Source organism: Euprymna scolopes, chromosome 42 (genome assembly GCF_053919585.1).
Source record: "Euprymna scolopes isolate OS-2025 chromosome 42, ASM5391958v1, whole genome shotgun sequence".
NCBI lineage: Eukaryota > Metazoa > Mollusca > Cephalopoda > Sepiida > Sepiolidae > Euprymna > Euprymna scolopes.
This window is the reverse complement of record NC_136523.1, coordinates 43,544,076-43,569,477: the sequence shown is the minus strand read 5'-3', so window position 1 is coordinate 43,569,477 and position 25,402 is coordinate 43,544,076. Positions and strand designations below refer to the sequence as shown.

At 35.3% G+C, this 25,402-nt stretch overlaps 1 protein-coding gene across 1 annotated transcript in view; it reads left to right on the top strand.

Annotated features, from left to right (window-relative positions):
• LOC145267157 (uncharacterized) overlaps nucleotides 1–25,402 on the top strand; it is a 109,831-nt gene extending 84,429 nt beyond the window's left edge. Inside the window, exons 5-8 of the mRNA XM_080123204.1 lie at nucleotides 993–1,381; nucleotides 13,593–13,686; nucleotides 17,420–17,499; nucleotides 25,202–25,402. Coding sequence (XP_079979330.1) covers nucleotides 993–1,381; nucleotides 13,593–13,686; nucleotides 17,420–17,499; nucleotides 25,202–25,255 — 617 coding nt within the window. The 3' untranslated portion in view covers nucleotides 25,256–25,402. The remainder of the gene's footprint in view (nucleotides 1–992; nucleotides 1,382–13,592; nucleotides 13,687–17,419; nucleotides 17,500–25,201) is intronic.

Sequence of the window (25,402 nt, the reverse complement as noted above, 5' to 3'; positions counted from 1 at the left end):
AATTTTACAGTGATTGAAATGGACCTAGAATTAATTATTTATTTTGTTTTAAAATCTATTGCCATTCTTTAAGCCTAATAATATAAAGTAACACACTATACACACTAAGGTTCCAGCATCTTTACCAAACAACATACAATGTTAAAATATGTAAAAAAAAAAAAAAAAGTTTAATACGTATATATTGTTTTTCTTATTCACATCATAAAATTTTAATGAGTTTTAAAAGTATTTTAAACAACAAATCAAATGAGCGAATAAGGAATGGAAAAGCAAAATAACTAAAAACGGTGACAAGAGGTTAATGTATTTTGTTTGAAAAATTATTTAGTGTGTATATCTTCTTCTTCTTCTTCTTCTTCTTCTTCTTCTTCTTCTTCTTCCTGTTTTATCTTATTATAAATTTTCCTAATGTCTGTCTGTCTGTGTGTGTGCGTGTGTGTGTGTGTGCGTGTGTGTGTGCGTGCGTGCATGTGTGTGTGTGTGTGTGCGTGTGTAACGCGGTTTATCTCAGCCTACAGGCAATCCACCCAGGCAAGTAAGGTACCGAAATGAAGCCTATGACCCTGCGGATATTTTAGTGATATTTATATCTATGTTTGTGTATGGAAATGCAAAAAAAAAAAAAAAAAAAAAAAAAAACATGCAAAAAAAATAACGATTTACTAAACAACGTTTTATTTACTGGATATTTTTCCGGTACAAGGACTCAAGTTTGCCCAGCTGGGCAAACTTGGGTTCTTGTTAAAGGGAATTTACAGAAGGCAATACAATACAGAGGTGTAACGGAAAAACAAAAACAAAAGCAAATTATAAATAAGTTATGTAAATTTACCTTTTATTAATACAATATTTTTATATTTTACTTTTAACATTGCATTTACTTATCGTATGATATTTTGGGAAAATATGCCATCCTCAGATATGTTTTTTTATTTCTTCAGATTTAAGTAGACATTATCTTTCTTCCTTTTTCTTCCTTTTTTTTTCAGTTATGAAAGAAGTGTGCGAGCCTTTCATCTACCTCCCTTTCGACACTGACTGGAATGACCACTCAACCCACCCGAAAGGTGTCGGCGCCAAATCATTAGAAATCATATCAGTAGAAGGTGCGGTTGGCGGCTCTGCAGCATACTTTGACGGCACATCTTCTGCGACAGTTTGGGCACTAAACAATATGCACTTTGGTTCGAACTTTACAATTTCATTCCGTTTTCGGTCGGCTACAAGAGACAGCGGTCAGTTTGCCCTGGTTGACAACAGCGATTGCGAGAAAAGCGCCACTTTTGGGGTGGCCTTGGACCAAACGAAAAGAGCATCGTTTTTGTATGGAGGGTTTATTCTTGAAGACAATTCTGTCAGCAGACTCAACACAACTTTAGTAAGTAAAAAACAAAAACACTTACCAACAATTTTTTTAAGCTGCAAGCATAAATCTTCTCAAGCGTTTTGATACATCATCTTGTTATATAAAAGCACTGATGCATTAGCAGTGTCAGAAATTTCGTGAAAACTATTGAATAATTCCACCCGCTATCTTTCGAAGCTTATAACTCCTCGAAAAATGTAATTCAAGCCCTAATTTTTTTTTCAGTTAAAGGAGCAATGACCAAGGTTTCATTTAAAAAAAAAAAACAAAAAAAAAACGTGTTTTTTTTTTAAAAAACGTGTTTTTTTTTTAAAACGGTTTTAAACTTCGGACTTTACAGGTAAATTTCTAAAAAACACTACTTTTTTTGTTTTAAATTTGATTATATTATTTATTGATCCTTTATCTCCAATTTGTGATATATAACACTTTGGTACATAAATTATTTACTTTTTAATAGACATTTGAAAATGGGGGGGGGGCGTGAATTTTAAAAAAAATCGTTTGTCTAAAATATTATATTCGGTTTATTGAAAAGAGACTAAAATTTCACATTGACTCTGAAAATATCGTAAAAATAGAATCAATAGAAAAATTTTGATAGATTTTTTAAGTTTAAAAATTGAAAAATACTGAACTCGTAACATTCAATTAATTTCATTACTATTTTTTTTTAAATATTTCTATTACTTTTTATACAATTTTAATAGTTTATTTTGGAAGTATAATCCATAAAGAAAATAAACAACCCATTTTTAAAAGAGAAATTACGAGTTTTTTATATTTTATTTGCAGTTTCGTGTTAGGGGTGTCAAAAATTCCTACAACAATTCTGATACACCTACTGATGCATTAAATAATATATATATATATATATATATATATATATATATATATATATATATATATATATATATATATATATATATATATATATTAGGAGGTATATTTGGTAAATAAAAAACAAGGGAAAATTGCTCACTACGTTAATAAAGCTAAATGTGTTTTTATTATTTCAACTTTTTACTTAAATCATTGCAAGTTGTTTCAATATTAAGGACAATAAATTATCCTGCCGATCTCATCAGACGATCCAAGCCAAAATAAATTAGAAGGAAAAGATTCTTTTAAATTACGTATGGGTATCAAAACACCAAGATAGAGAGAGGAGAAGGAGGAGTGAGAGAAAAGAAAAAGAAAAGGGATGGAGGGAGAAATAAAGATTATATTTATAATTAGAATGGAAATCAAAAATTAAGAATAGAAGGAAAGAAATTAAATTAATTAAAATGAAGAGAGGAGATTGTTTGGTAAAAGGGATAAATATATATATATATATATATATATATATATATATATATATATATATATATATATATATATATATATATATATAAGATTAATAGCATATAATAAAACTCAAATGATCTTGTAACGGGTGTTGTAACCCAACATCCAGTTTACCACTTCCGGTTGCGCATGCGTACATAAACATAAACCCATAACAGCGTAAACAAATAAACACAAATCGCTGGACCGGTTTCGTTCGAACAAACGGACGTCCTTAGAAAAGCGAATATTATAAATTTATTGAATAAAAAATTCAAGACATGGGAAGCAAACGGAAAACGTGATTACAAATAATATGTATAATCATTGTCGGAATTTATCTTGCTTCCAAATAAATTCGACGCTAAAGTAACTAGGCTGAAAAAAAAAGCATGAAACAAGAGGGGGGGGGTAAGGAATAAAATATAAATGTCTTGTTTTAAAACGAAGAAGAAACTTTATTTACAATAAGTTGCAAATTTTTCCCTTTGCGGGCATTAAACTTAAAACGCCAAAATAACGAAGACAAAACACGCTCGCAATATTACAGTAACAAAACAAAAAATGCTGGTTCTTCTATATAAAACAATGTTTTAACGGAAGGGTCGTTTGTTAACCCGACTACCACAGAATATATTAAAAGTAAAAGTACTTCCGAAATAAAGCCTTGAATAAAGAAACGTACTCACAAAAATAATGTTCAAAGTTCTTTTAGAATTTTCCTTTCCTGCGTGAAAACCGTAGACACACAGGTATTACAGGAGCAAGACCTCGTCGCTTGTCCGGATAGGAAATTCCATAATACCTTGTCACGTAAAAGGTATTTTCTTTAAATTTCACTCCTTGTAAAATAATAATAAAATAAATACGTGCAAGACCGCAGCCACGTAGTTAATCTCCAGAAGCCTGTCTCATCACAGCCGGGTTTACTTCTTTCAAGGAGGGCTCTTCAAAATTCATCTTCAGCGCCGGGCAAAGAACGCGGTCTCTCTCCTCGACAGCAGAATTTCAAAAGAGGGCGAAATACGCGCTGAGCTCATGACGTCATCACAGAGCTAGCATTTCTCTTTTCTCCAAATTGAAGGGAGTTTCGTACAAAAAAGGGACACGGAACCCAAATCCAATAAAACAATATATAAATATAAATCATGAACCAGCATAAAAAATATAAGTATATACACAGGGGGGAGTATACAATTGTTGGTGTAAAAACAGAAAAAATTCCAACATTCTCCCCCAACAGGAAATGGCAGTCAACCTACAGTTGGATGACACCTGTAAAATTTACAATACAAAAAGTTTTTCTTTATATATACATACATATACTACACAATGCATGGTCAGGAGCTCTCCAGGAAACACATTCGAACAAAAAAGCAGAAAAATTCAAATAGGCTTATTCTACAAAAATTCACATGAAAACATTCATGCTTAAGGTTAGAACAGAGAATATTCTGCCAGGTAATCAACCATTAGCATATAAGAGTAAAGGCTTGAGAAGTTCACTTACCATCCACCCTCCTCATCCTTATATTATCTCTGGCGTACACCAAAATATCTCAGCTCCCTCGTAACCACGAGAGCCCAGTGAGATCAACACCGGTGCTACAAGAGGGACGAATCCAATCAACCCTACGCTTGGACGAGTTCTTCAACTCGGTGAAATAAAATAAAACTGCAACCCAAATTTTGCACAAATTATTCAAGGCAATTGCAGTTTTAAACGCTTTCATAGCTATATACATATAGCTAAACAAACAAAGTTGAGTATAGGTGTCAGAAACACATAGGTAGCTTGAGATGTAATATTTACGGAAGACTCCTATCAAGGAGAGATCCAATCTTGTGTTCAGCACTGAAACAAACATCTCAGCATTAGGAAAATCATTTCTAACTAAGTATAGGATGGTTCTGAGCGCCTCAGAAACACCCCTGGACAAATCAAGCTTGACTTCGATAGCTCTTGCAATACTGCAGTAAGCCACGTCAAGCCAGATCTCCACAAAATATTCAAAAACAAAAACACCTGCATGTGACTCCCAAGCAGGAACCGTCCTACTTAAAGGAGCAACTTCACAGAATGAAGGTTCTGCAAGTGATTTCTGCACAACATATCCTACACTCCCGTAGGAACTCGGAGAAGCTGAACTACACACCATGTAGTCAGCAAATTCAACAGGATCCCTCATGGGATTCTTTATCGAGTTACACTCAACCTGAATCTGGACGCCCCAGTCCAACTTGAGTTCACGTAACTCTTCAAAAACCATTCTCCTCTTGGTTTTTACACCTTCACAGGTGGATATAGTGCTTTCTGCCCTATACCCTTGATGGAGAATTTCTCTCCCAGTGATAACAGCACTTAAAGAAGTGCACAAAGCTTGCACTTCCACACAGGATAGACTCCTGTCCTTCAACCACTGACCATTGTCAGAACCACATGACCGGAGTAATATCCCACCGTCATGATTAAGTTCCTCGGTATTCTGACAAGGTTGTGGAAGATAACCACTTATGCGAGTTTTCGAACTCACATGGTTAGAGGGCAAAACAATTCCAACATCCCATGGAAATCCCTCCATAAATTTCATAATATTCATGCCCACACTTAACAAGTCGTGGACACGAGTGGTATCATTCATGATACCTGGGAATCTCACTCCCAATACCTTCTTTAAAATACTACAGGCAAACTGCCCGCCAGAAAAATCGAACTTCAGCGCCTGACTACGCAGATCCTCTGAAGTGGCACTTGCAACACTGCTCTCAGACTGTGATGCAACATCTTCCAAGCCAAACTTGCCAGAACTCAGCGAACAGTTTTCAGAGTCTGGACATTCGGGCTTTGTAGTCGGAAACTCGCCAAGCATCTCCCTAGGGGTTTCAAATATCTCAGGGTTGCACAAGGAATCACACTCTACACCATCTGCCAACCTCGAAAGAATGAATCGAACCTGGGACGAGAACACTACAACATTAACAGCATCCGCTTCTACTAGCGAACAGTCCACGTCCTCACGTAAGGAACGATCACCCAACAACTCTGTAATATCATCTACCGATGACAACCATTCATCGACATCGGCCTTCATCGTCATAAAATAAGGCTGGGGTAATTCCCTCTGCAACCGCAACAAATCCAAGACGGTGATAACTTTCCCCAAATAAAACTTTCGCTTCCTTACAAGGAATCCGGAAGAACGAGTGACCAACATCGTGCAGCGTTTTTTTTTTTTTTCTCAAAAATATGGAATAAATCCAAACAAATACAAAAAATAGGCGTTCGAGAATTATACACAAAAAAATGCACACACAAAGGTTACAAAGATATTTGCATAAAATTCCTTCCTCATAGCACAAACAAAACAAGACCAATACAGCATATTTAGCCGTGAAAATATCAAGGGATACAATCCCCAGTTACAAATTAAAAGAGTCACTATGACTTAAATTAAAATTAAGTGAATTTAAAATTCAAACTTCTATATGGAAGTTAATTCACTGGAAATGAATAATAGCGTTAACACGCTTACAGCAATATCCTCACTGAATACGACCTAGGATATACAACTACGTCGGGGGAGGGTACATGTCACTATGTCACATGTGTATCTTCAAAGGAATTCAAATAACCAAATGCAAATACGGGCTAAGAAAGAAAAAGGGGGCTTGTCTTTTCACAAACTCTTAGAATAACAGTCTGCAAAGCAAATGGGTATAAATTCGCTATAGAAAATAATAAATATCTTCAACGTATAAAATATTTCTAATACTGTTGTCCGGTTAATTCACAACCCGGAAACATTTAACACATGTGAGAGAACGCACGAGTTCATTAAATCAAATAGTGGGGTATATACTTATTCCTTTTTTTCTAATATATTGAGGAAAAATGCCTACATATAACTAACACCGGTTTGGGACACAGCGTCTCTATTTACTAGGCTCCCCACGAAGGTATAATTAGATAAAAGTCGTTTCTTAAAGTGGGGATTATCCAGCTTCCGAAAAATATCGAACACGCTGAATTAGGACGAAAAATAAAATTACCTCAGTCTAGTAGGATTTCTTATTCGCTGACTAGGGACAGAAAGTGCTATAGTTTCTCCCACCCTAACTCACAATACCCGTGGAAATTCAACTAAAGCGGGTAGGATATAAATTATATTCCGAAGGAGGTTTACGAAATTTACAACTTCAATTCTAAGGAATAGAGAAAAAGAAAGTGTATACTTATCGCTTACTCTTTTTATTAAGAAAAATATTATGAAAAGTGCGTAAAATATTACTCAGATATAAATAAAGACACTAGACGCACATAAAAATGCTAAATTCGGGAATTTTCATTAAGCGAAAGACGAATGTTGGAAACACTAAATTACATTACACGCTTTCTAAAATCCGGACATAGCAATCCTCATTTTAAGGAGAGCGTTAACAGACGCACTAAATTACAAGTGGGGAGGGAAGGCATCAATAAGCCGTGTTATGGACGAGGGAGTGACAGAAACGCGTCTCGAAATAGAAGGGGCATAGGCGTCGTATCATACAATGCGTATAGTAACTTAGTTCGCTAAATTATTTGAGATAACTGACCACTTAGTTTGAAAAGTATTCTGAAATAAAGGAATACGAGTTTGTAAAATGCCTTCAAATAACGGAAGCAATTTACAGTGGTCGAACGAATCTAAGTGACGCTGATAGCGTCAAGTAGCGAAGTTAACAGAAATGTCAATCCTAACTCGAAAGAAAGTGAATTAAAGTGTATCTCTATTAGAAAAGGGTACACGATAACGGACAAAAAAATGGCTAAATGTATTTAATATAAAGTTTGCAAAATGCATTTACCGAAAGAGACTAGCGTATCTCGATGAAAAAGGAAATACACTTAATTTTCAAAGGTTCCAAGAAAGGGAATAATAAATTTGCCTAATGCATTTAATATGGGACAAAATTGGCCCAATGCTTTCAAATAAAAGAAATTTCCCAACTACTCTTAAGAAAAATTTGCAAATTGTCGGGAAACAATTTGCAAAGTGCCCACAAATAAAGGCAGAAATTTTCTAAACTACCTTTAAATAAACGAAAAAAAATTTGCAAAATGTCGGAATTTATTTTGCTTCCAGATAAATTCGACGCTAAAGTAACTAGGCTGAAAAAAAAAGCATGAAACAAAAGGGGGGGGGGTAAGGAATAAAATATAAATGTCTTGCTTTAAAACGAAGAAGAAACTTTATTTACAATAAGTTGCAAATTTTTCCCTTTGCGGGCATTAAACTTAAAACGCCAATGTAACATATAATGAAAAGGTAACATGTAAAGAAAAAACAACGACACTGCTGGTTCTTATAAAGAAGTTGTGCGTATCCATTACGAATAAACAAGAATATACAAAATAGTACTATCTCCCATACACACTCGCATATGAAGTTAATTTCAGGAGCGTACTCACAATTGAAAGCCTGTCAGGCAAGTGGCCTTTTTCCCTTTTTTTTTGTTTAAAGTTCTTTGAGAATTTTCCTTTCCTGCGTGAAAACCGTAGACACACAGGTATTACAGGAGCAAGACCTCGTCGCTTGTCCGGATAGGAAATTCCATAATACCTTGTCACGTAAAAGGTATTTTCTTTAAATTTCACTCCTTGTAAAATAATAATAAAATAAATACGTGCAAGACCGCAGCCACGTAGTTAATCTCCAGAAGCCTGTCTCGTCACAGCCGGGTTTACTTCTTTCAAGGAGGGCTCTTCAAAATTCATCTTCAGCGCCGGGCAAAGAACGCGGTCTCTCTCCTCGACAGCAGAATTTCAAAAGAGGGCGAAATACGCGCTGAGCTCATGACGTCATCACAGAGCTAGCATTTCTCTTTTCTCCAAATTGAAGGGAGTTTCGTACAAAAAAGGGACACGGAACCCAAATCCAATAAAACAATATATAAATATAAATCATGAACCAGCATAAAAAATATAAGTATATACACAGGGGGGAGTATACAATTGTTGGTGTAAAAACAGAAAAGATTCCAACATCATCGACCTGGTTCATATATGCGATATATATTATACTAAATAATCAACGTGACAATAAAACGTATCGTTTTACTGTGTATGTTTTCAGTGTCCCAATTCTTTTTCGCGTTTAAATTATCCAAATAAACAAATGTTAATACATTCTGATTTTTTTTTTATCGTTCATTTCCGTATAACGTTTAAGTTATTTTAACGCAATTTTCTTACAAATGAATCTAGTTTAACCTGTTGACAACCATAAGAGCATTTTACAACGGCGATTTACCCGCCGCCTTCCTCTTTTTTTTTTATTTATTCTCCATATTTTAATGCACCTTTCTTAAAAACATTCATACATTTTCTTCTACATTACCAAAATCCCGAAAATATGTTTTTTTTATTTGCGTTACAAATAAATAATCAACGTGACAATAAAACGTATTGTTTTACTGTGTAAATTTTCAGTGTCCCAATTGTTTTTTTTGTTTGTTTTTTTCGCGTTTAAATTAAAAGATATATCAAAATTTGAATTTAACTTTAAGTATTATGGTATCTGCCCAGTGCACATTTACCTATAAGTATGGCAAACCACTTATAATTCAATAGCTGTAATTTTTTTTTCAAAAATAAACAATTATAAATAGAACGATGCATAGAAATCTATCTATATTCTTTTTTCATTTTAATATACTTTCATAGAAATATTTCTGTTATGCCACAAAAAACTATTTTCTTTACGTCTCAAGGGTTACGCTCATACATGAATTCCATAACTAATATAACATACTGACCCAATGGGTCACGGGTAGTCTAGTATACAATATTATCGTAAAAGTAAAAAAGAAAGGGAAACATGACGAGGTTAGAAAGAGAGACAGAAGGCGATAAATGGGCGAAGAAAAGTATGTCTAAAACGTGTCAAGAGAAGGCAACAGTAATTTGCGTGTCAACAAAGTCATAATTTGGTCATAGTTTCTGTAGTCTCCGGCTATGGTGGCGGTGATAGGGGCAGATAAAGCAAAGATACGCCCAGTTCAAAACGTAAATACATGCGTCCAATAAAAATTAATATAAGGTCTTTTTATATAAATGAAAGGGAAAATAATTATAGATTTATGATCATAAAAGTAAAGGTTGTCAAAGACGGGAAGCTGTAATATATTCATTGGTTAGTTATGGAATTTTAGTTAAGTTAAGGGAGGGGGAATGGATGCAAAGATTCGGAGTTTTTCTTATTTATTTTCGGAACAATAAAGGTTTTAATTAACATAGGTGGAGTAATTTTATTTAAGGAAACATGGGTAAGGTAAATATATATGAGAAATATTATTATTATTATTATTATTATTATTATTATTATTATTATTACTAATGGAATAAAAGATAAATAACTATCATTATTATTATTATTATGATTATTATTATTTTAATATTATTAATGGAGTAATAGATAAATAATTATTATTTTATAATTATTACTGATGGAATAAAAGATAAATAACTATTATTTTATGATTATTACTTATGGGATAACAGATAAATAACTATTATTATTATTATTATTATTTATTATTATTTATTATTATTATTATTATTATTATTATTATTATTATTATTTATGGGATAAAGTTAAGGTAATCTGCTTGAGTGAGATGGTGTTTAATGAAAGTGCTTCAGTATGGTGCGAAGTTGTTAAGGAGGTGGGATTTGTAATGCTTGCAAACACTTCACAATTCATTTCTAATATGTAATAATGTGGCTCTATCTTTAAAATTAGTAATAAATTTTATAGTGGGTGTAAAATTTTATAGTGGGTGTAAAATTAATTTGGATTAGGCTTAAGTAGTGGATAGTTAGTGAGGTTTTGTTCGGGTGTTTGAGATTAGTAAAGGAGCATTTGTGAACTCTAAAACGATCCTGTAAACGAGGTCCCAGCCCGATATAATATTTTTCATCATTTACATTTTCTATTGGTGCAATAGTGGCCTTGTAAACAACTTTAGATTGCAAGCATTGTTGTCCAAGTGGGCATTCTGCCTTATTTATGCATTTGCAGTTTTCAGTGCTACTAATATTATTGTAATTATTGTCGTTATTGTTTAATATTCTATTATAGTATTTTTCTTTCTAAATTGTCACTGCAACTGTAGCTGTGTTTTATAGTATTTTTATTAAATATTTTATGTAATACTTTGCTGTGGCTCAATTTGGTGTAATAGAAAAGTCTAATAAAAAGAAAAAATGCATGTTTCTTATATTCTTAGTACAGCAATCGACTCCCACACAAAAAAGAAAAAAATGCGGAAATGTAAGAAGTGGTACTCTTGCAGTACGTAATGGTTAGATATTTTAGCGTTTTTATTTAATGTAAAATGTTTAATCATCTCGAAGAACAAAGTGTTTCTGTATTTGGAGAAGACAAATGGTCGCGGACTCTGTTGAACATGTTAAGTTTGGACAAATAATTTAAAAACTATCTAAAACTGTCCGAGTTTTTAGTTTGAACTGACTTTCGCGAACGTAATCAACGGTGTCCGCCAGCAGTTGTATGTTTGAAAGATACAACTAAAGACTGTTTTTGGAGCCGACTAAACGGTACATTTAATAGAAAGGGTTTGACGGAAAAGTATGTAGCAAATGTAATTTCATTAATGAAGAAGAAGTATTCATAAATGTTAATGTAAACACGTACATAATTGTGAAGCAAAGAAGAAGCAATCATAATTTTGTTTATCTGGTTCATTATTTTGTTTTATTTTTCGATTTGATTGCAAGTAAGTAAACGATCTAAATATGTAAATCAAATAGTAAATGTTCATAGTTAGAATCGTCGGTTAGAGTCGTCCAAACCGGAAGTAAGAACCGAGTAGTCGCGCAGTTAATGGTAGTGCTTTTGTTTTTGATTTTACAGTGTAATGCAAGTAAGTTCACGATCTCGTTGCGTTGTAATAGTTTTTTTTTTGTTTGGTTTTTTTTTTATTTTCAAGGGTAATGCAAGTAATTTCAAGATATAGTTGCGTTGTAATAGTAATTTGTAAAAAAGTAAATGTTAGTTAAAAAAAATGTGTAGTTGGAAGCAGTAATAAATGAAGCTGATAGTTAAATTTCTCGGTTGGAGTCGTCAAAACCGGAAGTATAAACTGTGTAGTCCCGGAAGTAAAATCCGAGTAGTCACGCAGTTTGCGTTGTACGATTAAGAAAAAAAAAACCAGATAGGCAAAAAGATAATGTTAATCGGACCGTAATTCTTTTTTTATGGGAGAGAAGCGTAAACGATAGAGGAAGAAAAAAGGAAAAAATGGCTTTAATGACCCTTTACGATTCCAAACCGGTGTTTAATCCTACTGTTCCTTGTGGAGGCTTTCTCAGCGGTGTTAAGTGGTAGCAGGAGTAGTAGGAATCTAATAGGGAGAAAAGATTTTACAACTTCCATTGATTCGAACCGGTTTTGGCAGTGAACTCTCACCGGGAGAAATATAGGAATGTACGGTTATCGAGGAAGTGTAAGGGTAATAGGCCTATAGAACACCTCAGATCCTGTGCTGCAGTTTGTGCACATTACATTTGCATGTAATGTCTTGATTTTTAATCCTATTAAAGTCACACGTGAAAAAATGAGTTCATTTTATTTATATAGATAGAAGAAGAAGAAGAAGAAGAAGAAGAAGAAGAAGAAGAAGAAGAAGATAGAAAGATAGATAGATAGATAGAAGATAGGAGAAGAAGAAGAAGAAGAAGAAGAAGAAAAAGAAGAAGAGAGAAGAAAGATAAAAGAAGAATATAGATAGAATAGAATATAATAGATAGATAGAATAGATAGATAGATAGATAGATAGATAGATAGATAGATAGATAGATAGATAGAAGAATAGATAGAAATAGATAGAAGATATTGTTTAGGGGAAGTAAGTGTTAACTAAATTATAGAATTTTTTCCCCAGTTTATCCTTGATTATAATATTAAAGGGTGGATTCTTTAATTAATTAATGTCGTACTGCAGGTATACTTATCATTGAAAGGTTATAAAACAAATGTCATTTGATATTCGTAACCGGACTAGCTACTACTATGATACAAGGGGCGTCCAAAAAGTAATGCACCTGACCCACTTCTCATAGCAGTAGAGCAACGACACTTGTCACAGTTATTAGTTTTTCTCTATATAGGAACCACCCAGAGTTACGCATTTCTCTCCATCATTTAATGCAGCGCCGAAGATCTTTTTATAGAATGCCCCATGCTTGTCCTTCAACAATGACGTAACTTCAGAAATCAAGGCTGCTTCACCTTAGAGACGTTTTCCTTTCAAAACAGCTTCATGGCTGGGAGGAGGTGAAAGTCACAGGGTGTAATGTCAGGTGAGTAGGGAGGATGAGAGGAATTTTCTTAACCGCATGCTTGTGCTTCTGATCTGGTAATATGCACATTGGAGATACAGGCTGAAGCAATGGAAACTGCAACAGAAGCAAAACAATGAAAAATCAATGGCATGCGGATGTTGCGATAATGCAAAGACATTTGCAAAAGTCATGTAAAGGGGTGGAGAGTACAGGAAATCTGGTGAGATTTGTTGTCACTCAGACTTCGAGGGAACATCACCTGTTATAGTCAGTGAGTTATCACTAGGGCTATGACAACAGCATATTCTTTTCATTGTTTTAACTCTCGAGTATATATCCAACACAGTTAGATACAATTAATCAACCAAGAACCACACCACTCTGCATAAAAACATATAAGATATCGATGGATATATACCTGAGAATCAAAACAAAGAAAAGAATATGCTGTTTTCATAGCGCTAGTAATCACTGATGATGTCCTGTGTGAGTACTCCTAGTGAGTACAAATAATACTAATAATACATGCTTTTTTTTAAACTGCAGAAACACAACCAATGGCACGATGTAAAGTTGATAAAATCCGGAAGTCGTGTGGAATTGTGGGTAGATGGTCACGTGACAACGAAATTAGGACACGGTAAGTTTTTTATTCACATTTGCATGCTGTTGTGTAAAGTAAAATTTTAAGAGGTATCCAATAGTTGTATTAATTTTGTATTAAAAGGATTTCACGACGATATCGTGCAATCTGCATTCTTTTTATATCATGAAGAATCTCATGCAAGGGAGATCACTGGGCCTTGAAATAAGTCTGTCATTCTTGGTATATTATTTCCCTTTGATTTTTTTTCCGCCATTCTCCGATTTCAATCTATACAGTAGCGTCCCAAACTAAGGGATAGAATTTTAAAACCTAATATTTGTTAGAAATAACAACTGTGAAAAGCTGAAATTTTCACAACTGGTAGTCGTTATCATCTATAATCTATATATATATATATATATATATATATATAAAGTGACCGTGTGTGTGTGTGTGTGTGTGTGTGTGTGTGTACATTTTCCAACGCAATAACTCTGTCAATTTTCAGTCTACAGACGCGAAATTTGAGATACAGAGTACTGAGATTTGGGAAAATCTTTTTAATCCGTTTTCGGACAGAAATTTGGGTGGTAAGTGGTCAAAGTTCAACGATTTTACTTTTGAGAACTCTACCAAACTCCTCCGACAATTTTGGGTCTAAACACCTGAAATTCTAGATATAGGTTCCTTGGACATGGATCTAACTTAATAACTTAATTTGAGCCCAAACCAATAAATGTTAAGGGGTCATAATAGGGGTCAAAGCTAAAAAAAAAATTGACCAGTGCGATCTCTACCAAATTACTCAGACAATTTCTGGTCTAAACTTTTGAAAATTTACATAAAGGGTATTCAGAGATAGGGCAAGCTTTTTAATCAGTTTGGGTCGAAAAAATTTTAGTTACCAATATATAAATGTATGTATTTGTGTATGTTTGCATGTCTGCCTAAAACTTTCGACAGAGGCGACGGATTTTCACAAGATCAGTATCGTTTTGAAGTTCGCCAACGTTTTTGAAAGTCATCTTCTCCTTTCGATTGTCTAGCCTTAATTTAAACATAAGTCACTTCCGGTTTGGCAGTGGTCGTAACAGCAAAGACGTCAGCTTTTTCCCCTGTTCTTTTCCTCCTTCGCAGTACGGGTGCGAGCCTGCCTTCCTACTACCACTTTTTTTTTTTTTTTGCTCAACATACACTTCCAAGCACCCGGGCAACGCCGGGCTGAAATGCTAGTAACATACTAAAATTTAAATCATTTGCAAAGGATAGAAAAAGAATTTTAACAATTATTTATTTATTTCTCTGTGTGTGTGTGTGTGTGTGTGTGTGTGTGTGTGTGTGTGTGTGTGTGTGTGTACATTTCCCTCCCTACCAAATAACCCTGTCAATTTTCGGTCTACAGACTCAAGATTTGACATAAGGGGTATTGAGATTTGGGAAAATCTTTGTAATCGATTTTTGGCTAGAAATTTGGCTGTCAAGGGGTCCAAGTTCAAGGGTTTGACTATTGAGAACTCTATCAAACTCCTCCGCCAAAGATTTTTCCTTTATGGTCTCTAGCAAACTATTAAGCCATTTTTCGGTCTAAACATTTGAAATTTTACATAAAGGGTATTCAGACATGCAACAAGCTTTTTACTCAGTTTTTGGGCAAAAATTTGGCTGGCAAGAGGTCAAAGTTTACAGAGTTGATCGTTGGAGACTACCAAACTCCTCCGCCAATTTTGGGTCTAACACTTGAAATTTTAGATGTAGGTTACTTGGAAATGGGTCAAACTTTTGAATTCGATTTGAGCTCAAAACAATAAATGTTAAGGGGTCACAATTGGGCTCAAAGTTTAAAAAAAATTGACGTCTGCAGTCTCTACCAACTTTTTTCTATGGTAATTAAGGAAGCCTATTATATAGAAACGCATTACTGTACGTATGCACACTTTTAAATATATACATATGCACATAAAGTTAAGAACAGTACATAGGGCCCGGGAAAAGCTGGGCAGAACTGCTAGTCCATATATATAAAAGGGAAAATGTATGTATGTGTGTGTGTGTGTATGTTTGTGTGTCTGCTAAAAACTTTCGACAGACACGACAAAAATTCACAAACTCGGTATCATATTGAAGCCCCATTCTTTGCTCAAAAAATATCGAAAAATTGGCCAAAAACTTTCATTTTTTTCACCCGGAAATCGACAATTTTCGACAGGGGGGGGTCAACAAAAACGGTCTTCTCGTGACGACGAGCGGTTCTACGCCTGCGCCAGATGACGTCTGACCTGATTTACTTTAAGTAGTTGAAAAACTGAACAAATTTCATGTGCGTTGCATTAGGTCAGTCGATTAGCGTATTGGTTCATTATCTAAACGTTTTGGGTTCAAATTGTTGTGTGAGATGTCTTTTTTTTTTCGATTTTTTAAATTTAATTATTGAACCAGTGTTATTTAAGCCATTTTTCACGTAACGTTCGTTTTTCTGTTTTGTTTTTTTTTACTTCGCTTATCCACCCTCGACCACACACCCAAAAACACCCGGGTACCCACCGATTTTTTAAATTTTAATATCGAAACACAAGCTTATTTAAGCCATTTTTCACATGTTCGTTTTTTCTGTTTTCATCGTTCGTTTGCCTTACGTTAGTTTTTTTGTGTTTTTTAGATGTTTTGATCCCCCCCCCCACTTAATTAAAACGTTGTTTTCTTTTTTTACTTCGCTTATAACAAACAAACCTACGTCGTCGTCGTCGTCGTCGTCGTCGTCATTGTCGTCGTCGTCGTCATCATCGTCGTCGTCGTCACGCTCGATGATTTCCGGGCATGCACCTGTCAATTTAGTTCTTACTTAAATTCAAACATCTTTCAGTAACTCATTCTAGCTGGCCGATTTTATTTTCAAACTTCGCCTCAGGGCTTCGGGTTCGATCCTACCCCCCCCCCCTCCGGGTTTCTTTTTTATTCAACACCACACCCACCTACAAACACCCGGGCAACGCCAGGTACCCCCGCTAGTATATCTATAAAAGTGAAATTGTCTGTCTCTGCATCTGCCTGTGCCTGTGCCTGTGCCTGTGCCTGTGTGTGTGTGTGTGTGTGTGTGTGTGTGCCTGTGCCTGTGTACATTTCCCTATCAAACTACTCTGTCAATTTTCAGTCTACACACTCGAGATTTGACATAAGGGGTATTAAGATTTGGAAAAATCTTTTTAAATCGGTTTTCGGCCAGAAATTTGTCTGTCAAGGGGTCAAGGTTCATCGATTTGATTTTTAAGAACTCTACCAAACTTCATCAATCAAGGGGCCCATAGTGCAGTGGATAGAGATGTGGAATATCTACGATTCCAGGTGAGCATTTTCTAGAGATAGCGGTTTCGATCCCACCCAAAGCCGGTCAGAGGATTAATTGACCAAACCGTGGTGAGATGACAACAGCTATTGAAGGAAGCAATTGCTGTGGATGTAGTTGGAGGATTCGACATTCTTATCCTGTCACGGTTAACCTGACGAAGGCCAGAAGAATAATTGGCTGAAACGTCGTGAAAACAACAAGATGAGGATAATAGTCCCAAATAATTAAATTAAAAAATTATGAAAAATTACTCATCTCCAAACTAATTCAATAAAAAAGAAATTAACATCATTTTTTTTTTATTTATTATATTTTTTTACTTTTTATTTTTTTTTTTTTAAATTTTTATTTTTTTTTATTTATTTTTTTTATTTTAATTTCTTTCTGTTTTCTTTTTTTATTTTTATTATTTTAATTTCTTTCTGTTTTCTTTTTTTAAAACAGCGGACATCAAAAGACTGGATTGTTCCATGACGATTGGGAAAGGCACCAATCTGGATCCATTCGTTGGATTTATTGATGACGTAAGCAATTCTTTCTGATCTGTGTTTATTATCATTTGCAGGGTGGAAATAGAGTGACGGATTTCTTTCAAAATTCATTTCAGACCGGGGGGGGGGAAGTCTGACTTGCTATTTCCTTTGTACTTTTTCTCTAAACATTTGAAATGATTTCCTCCGGTATGTTTTTACCTTTTTTTTTTTTATTTTACTTTTGTTAGTTTGAAGAGATCAAGGGGCTCCTTCCTGAGGCTAACACTTGATTCTGTTACAGTTTAAATTCATATCCGAGGGCTCTTTTAAGAATAGACACTGTTCCCTTTATGGCTGCTCTCTGTATTTCCTTACAGCTTGATTTTCCAGGGATTGCTTCTAAGTATTTTTTAAGGTTCTTTTTTATTAGGCCAGTTGCTCCTGTCACAACTGGTATGATGTTTATTTCTTTCAGAGACCATGTTGTTTTTAGATCATTTTTTAGGTCCTGATATTTTGTTATCTTTTCTCGTTCTGCTCTCGTGTGGCAGGAGAGAAGTACATTTATTTATGAATATATTTATCATGGTGCCTTCAATAAGTTTCCAGATATTTTTTGTACAGGCATTTAAAATTGCTGAACACACTTGACAATTCAGTATGCTATTGTTATACATCTTATGATGTGACTGACTAATGTTCATGTTTTCAGGTTCAAATGAACAGCTACAGCAGGAACTGGAATACAACTTACTAACGCTTGATTGTCCCAACTGGTGAATTTTCAAAAATGCAATCTGGACGTACTGATACTCTAGAAGAACAATATGCAATAAAATTCTGTTTTAAACTTGGAAAAAATTCAATAGAAACGTATGGAATGCTTCAGTCTGCTTTTGGACCATCTTGCATAAATCGAGCATTAGTTTTTGAGTGCATAAGGGACTCAAGGAAAGCAGGGAGTCTGTGAGAGATCATGAGAGGTTTGGGAGGACTAAGGAAGTCAGAATCCAAGAGTTGGTTGACCAAATAAAGAATTTCATGGATAAGGATCGTCGTGTGTCTATAGAAACAATAAGTTCACAGATTGATGTCAGTGTGGGAACTATACACATAATTATTCGCGAGGAAATGAAGACATAGAAAATTTGGGCAAGGAAGGTGCTCAGAAGATCAGGAAGAAAGACGTTCTCACGGGTATCAAAAATGCAATCTGGATGTGCCGATACTCTAGAAGAACTGTTGACCAGACCTTGCTCCCTGTGACTTTTGGTTATTCCCTAAGCTCAAGGAAAATATTAGAGGCTGTCATTATGAGATAATTGAGGAGATGAAAGAGGCTGTGACAAGGGTTATTGACACGGTCACACAGGACTTCCATGAGGTCTTCTAGATGCTGTTGGAATGGTATGGCTAGTGCATTGCAGCCGGAGGAGATTACTTCGAAGGGGACTAGAGTTTCATGTGTGTACCATCAATAAAAGTGCCATACGAAAAATGTCTGGAAACTTATTGAAGGCACCTCGTATATACAAATAAGTATACATTATACAACATAATTACAGTGATACACCAGTTTGCATTAAATCACCAAAGTTAAGTAACGTGGAGCTTGGCCAGTACCAGATGGGTGACTATTTAGGAATAGGATAGAGTATTGCTGCCACATATGGAAAGGAGCTGCCAAAAACAGCCTACCCTGCCTTGACAAAGTACAAAATAGACTTTGTAACTTAGTGGGGGTTTCCCTTTTCTCTTCCCTGCAACCTCTCTCCCACAGAAGAGACGTTGCAAGCCTGTCTTTGTTTTATCGTTACTTCCATGGCAAGTGCTCGTCTGAGCTCCAATCTCTGGTCCCCCCCCTCGCCAATCTTTCACGAAAAACACTCGTCTAGCTGAAACCACTGTCAAAAATTTTCCCCACTCTTTATCTGTGCCAAAATCAGAACGTAGATTCTATGAACAAAGCTTCTTTCTTAGAAGTGCACGCCTGTGGAACTCTCTTCCGTTTGCCTGTTTCCCATCTGACTACAACTTGGATGTCTTCAAGTCCAACATAAACAAATTCCTGGTGAACCGCCCCCTTAAGTAAGACACTTTATCAAATCTCCAATACTAACGATTACTACGATACTATTCCATTGATTACTGTACACGCAATAACCCTTATCCCCGAGTTGCTTCTGGGCCTTGATAAGTGGTGACTACCATGTAAAAAAAAAAAAAAAAAAAATAGATACTTTATGTATTTAGATAGGCGGATGAACGCCCCTAACTTGGATAGTTCTAGGTCAATATTGGGCATAATGTAGTATCTGTTAGTATCCCTCAGAGATGGAGGAAGGTAGCTGGAATTCTTCAGCTGTGGTGAAGGAATGCATCTAGGAGAGAGGGAGCGCTGTTAAAAAAAAAACAGATAGAGGGAGCCCGTTAACCCTCCACGTCAATATTCAAGATGCTGGAAAGCATTCTAATCGTATGGTTTCTTCCCTTCGAACTGATAGACTTCGGAATTCCCTCCCCATTTCCTGTTTCCCTGATTGTATTTAATCTGCAGAAGTTTAAATATAATGTGAATAGAAATATCGCTACTCAACTCCCCACAGTTCTCTGTTATACACAATCTCAATTAGTAGCCCCTTATATCCAATTGGCAATATGCCTTGCTTGAGGTGAAAAAAGAGTTTAAAAAAATTTTTTTTTTTTTTTTTGTAAATAAAAAAACGATAGAAGGAGCTCGTTAACCCTGTACGGCAATCTTTTATTGATAGTGTCACACACAAAAAAAAAACCCCCAAAAACACCCGCTTCCAATTTGTAATGAATCAGCATGAGGAAGTAGTAGCAAATCAAACAGTGCCGATTCAGGAGAGGTGGGGTTGGGGATTGCACAACCCTTGCCTCACAATTATACACGTAGCTGCCTCTACAGAGGGGTAGAGGTATCCTTTGCCTTTCGAGACTGGACGGAAGCAGGGAATTGACAGACATGAGCATTCTAATGACAGTTTTCTGAGCCTTGCTACTTCCTCATGCTGATTCATTACAAATTGGAAGCGGGTGTTTTTTTTTTTTTCGTGTGTGTGTGTGACACTATCAATAAAAGATTGCCGTACAGGGCTAACGAGCTCCTTCTACCGTTTTTTATTTACAAAAAAAAAAAATCCTCTCCAAATCAGTAAGAGGTGAAAGTAAACTTTAATGGAATATTTGAATATCTATGTATCTCATATAGAGATCAAGTGGTAGTCCGCAAGAAGGGTCTCCTTGATCTTTGAGAACTTTCACTGAAGTGGCTTCCTTCACTCGTGACAGACTATTGATACCCACTGTAAGAGTGCCTGCGCATGAAACTTTTGTAGCAAGAGTTGCGCAATATCCAACCACACCTCTCCTGAGTCGACATTGTTGAGTACCAGTGGCAAGTGGAGGTTCAGGACGACTGAAAACAATGCCGAGATAAGCGGAAAGCACATACAGCGCCTTGAATTCTCAAATGGTCACCCATCTAGTACTAGCCAGGATCAATGTTGCTTAACTTCGGTGATTTGACGAGAACCGGTGTGTCAACGCGATTATGCCGTACACTGAAGTAAAATGAAACAAAATATCTGACCGTAAATAGCGAAACATAATAAATACACCTTGGTTTTTATTATAGAGTGGAGGATTACTCAAGCGTGTCTCAATCGGTCTCATTAAAAGTTGTTAAGGGACATGCTTCATTTGGTCTCCTTTTAACTTGCGAATTCAATATGTTTTCCTGCCAATTAACTTAGATTAAATATTGTGTGTTTTCATTGTATTTAACCTAATTAAAACATGATTATGGTTTATGCTGTATATATGGTGCCTTTATCGATTTGGGCTTCTACACACATATTTCTTTCTCATCTAATCCTTGGTGACTGTCTTTGATTATTGGTGTGAAAAGCGGGGACGAGCTGTGGGAAAACTGAAATTAATTTATCTTTCTAGCCAAGTAATACACACACAAAAAAAAAAAAAAAACTCCATTTGTAACAAAGATTGATATTGAGTATTAGTGATACCATAAAAAACATGATGATGATGATGATGATGACGATGAATGATGATTAATTCATTTATTGAAGACAATTACCCTCATCTTTCTTAGATATTGTTTCAGGACGTATCGGCCAACTATTCCTCTGGCCTTTGTCAGAAGGTAACCTGCAACAGGATAGAAACTCCGAATATCCTGCATTCTCAGCAATTACTGCCATCCATAGTTGTTGTCGTCTTACCACGTTCTGGCCAAGTAAGCCTCTGGCCAGTTTTGGGTAGGATTGAAACTGCTATCTTCGGACAATTCTCACCTGGAGCCATAAAGATTCAATGTCTCTGTCCACAGTGCCTTCGGGGCCCGTGGCGCAGTTGATAGAGATGTTAAATCGTTACAGTTTTGGAAAGAGCACAAACATGCAAAGCTGAAAATGGGCAACATTTAAAAGACATTATGTTTTATAAATAAAAATTGTTTGAATTTTGCATTTTTTTTTTTTAAAGTTCCCAATGTCTTAGTCAGATTTTGTTAAAATTTCTGAAAGCTATCATTAAAAATAAAGAATCTATTTTAGTTCAGAATCCTTCAGTGACTTTTTGGACACCGTGTATTAGTGCTAACGAAAAATTAGGGAAGATAGATCAGTAGATTTTTAATAAAAACTAAAATTAATTTACTTGTCAGAGTCCAAAAGCTACAAAAGTCAAGCTTGTGTGTCGCCCTTATTAAAAACTAGCTGGTAGCCCGGCATTGCTCAGTCATACAATACGCTTAAATATGATATTTCAATTTCTGCAGATTGCGTAGATATTATTACAGAATCAATCCTTTATTGATTGTTAAATATTACAAGGAATAATTTGCCTGGAGGATTAATTCGCAAACAAAAAAAGAAATTATAATGATAATGTCGGTCATCAAATTCTGTCTGTGTTTGTTTACAATATCACGTCAGCTGATATTTGGGTTTGACGACAAATGCCCTGGAAAAGTTACTTCTGATTAATGTTTAGTTTTAAAATATGCAAACGAAGAAATGATTTGCAGCGATTTTAAATGGTAGCTCTTCTTTTATCGTAAATTGAACTCATCAACAAAAAAAATAAAAATAAAATGGTGAAGTACACCCGAGCTTGAATCTTTTTTTTTTTTTAAAGAAGAAATGATTTGCTGAGATTTTATTATCTCCCTTTTGGCAGAGTAACGTAAAATATTCTCCTGTAAAAATTATTCTTTTTTTATCCATAAGAGAGAAATACTATTTTTAATAAGATCGAATTGTTTCAATATTTTTCAATACTTATATCGAATGAAGTTCTGCAGACAACATATCCAAGAACACTGCCAGACATATAAATTAACTTTGTGTGAAATTTGCAAAAGATATGAGGGAGGAACACACACACACACACACTCACACACACGCGCACACACACACACACACACACTCACATACACGCACACTCACTCACACACACACTCACACACACACACCCTCACTCACACACTCACACACACACACTCACATGCACACACACACAGACTTACACACACACTCACTTGCACACAGTCACATACACACTCACTCACACACACACACTCACATACACACATGCGCACACACATACACTTACACACACTCTCACACACACACTTACACACTCGCACACACACTTACTCACACACTCGCATGCACACACACACTCACACACACACACTCACACACACACACGCACACACTCACACACTCACACACACTCACACACACACTCACACACACACTCAGTCACAGACACACACACACTCACACACTCACTCACACACTCACACACACATGCACACACTCACGCACACATGCACACACTCACTCACATGCTCACACACACACATGCTCACACACACACTCATGCACACACACACTCACATGCACACGCTCACACACACACTCATACGCTCACACACACACTCACACACGCACTCACACTCACACACACACTCACTCGCACACACACTCACATGCACACACACATACACACACACTCACATAAACACACTCACACACAGACACACACACACAGTGACTTTTATATAATAGTAAAGATAGAGATACTACTACAAATGACAATATAACAAAAAAAAATTGATTTGATGCAAGGTAAAATGTTGAGTGTATAAAAATTCCACATTAATTTAAGCAAGATGATGGAATTTTCCACTGGTGGTGAAGTTAAAGTTAAGTTGACGTGTACAGGAAGTTACATCATGGGAGGAAGTAATTTTCCAAGACAGCGGACATCAAAAGACTAAATTGTTCCATGAAAAATTGAAAGAGGAACCAATCTTAATCCAGTAGTCGGTTTACTTTATAATGTAAGCAACTCTTTCCAAACTGTTTAATATCATCTACAGCGTGGAAATAAGATGAAGGATTTTTTTCCGAATTCATTTTAAGGTTTGTCTGACTTGCTATTTTCTTTCAACTTTTCCTCTAAATACTTGAAATACTTTTGTCCTACACGTTTTTACTCAAGTGGCAAGTGAGTAGCACATTTATTTATAGATATATTTATATGACCCAACCACATGTGGTGGTCGAAATTTACATCATCAGTAATGGTTAAAATAGAGCAGAGTTAGAGCTTTTATTATGTAAGCAATCCTGGGTGATTCCCGATTGCCTTGCTGATTCCATTTGTCTGGTTGGTGACTCAAACCTAAATAAGGAAAAATGACTTCAGCTAAACGGATTTGGAGATTGATAATAATATTTAATAATAATATTGCTTTGTTAAGGAACCCATCAAATTGAGTATAGTAGTATTCACGATTGATTTGTATATGTGAATAAATACGCATCATATATTATAATTACATTGACACACACGTTTTCATTAGATCATCGACGTTAAGTGACGTTGAACCTTGTCAGGACCAGATGGGTGACAATAATATGACAAAAAACAATTCCATTTGATGCAAGATTAAATGTTAAGTGTAAAAATAAGTTTAAAAGATGGAAGGTTCCACATATGGTTAGTTTAAGCAAGGTGATGGGATATTCCATTAGAAGTAAAGTTAGAAGTTAAGCTGACGTGTATTGGAAGTTACGTAATGGGAAGAAGTATATGGTTGACGAGTTAGACATAAAATGAAGTTTATTTGTACTAGATATTGTTGGATTGCAAAACGGATTGTATTAAGTTTCTGTAGTGCCTTCAGGTAATCTTTTATAATGTTAATGACCCATTGAGTTAATGTTGTTAAATCATACATTTTATCACTTTTTCCTCTTTTTTTATTATTTACGTTTTTGTTTTGCTCTCCTATTGTACTACTACTACTACTACTACTACTACTACTACTACTACTACTATTCCCATCCTCCTACCACTTTTCGTCTCATCCATGCTTCACCATGAGATATGCATTACTGTAACAGCTTTTCACCTTTTCTTCTTTATTTATGTTATTTACTTTTTATGTCATTCTCTTATGCTACCACTACTAATACTACTACGACTACTACTACTCTACTACATCTATTCCTCTTTTCCTCCCACTCCTTCGTCTCATTTTCACTTTATTGCCAAACGTGCGCTGCTCCTGCAAATCAAAATTTCTTCTCCTTCTTTCCGTCATTTAGTTATTTATATCATCTGCTTGCACTCCCATCTCTCATGTATATTTAACGTTCTTTGTTTTTGTTTTTGTTTTTTATTTTTTCAGCTGAGATTTTACAAGTGCACACCATTTAAACACTTGCATGGAAAAATGGCTTGAACAGCGATATCATATCCGAAGTTGCAAAAAAATATTTTTCTTATAATAATGATAAGAAGAAGAAGAAGAAGAAGAAGAAGAAGAAAAACAACGACAACGACAACAACAACAACAATAATAATAATAATAATAATAATAATAATAATA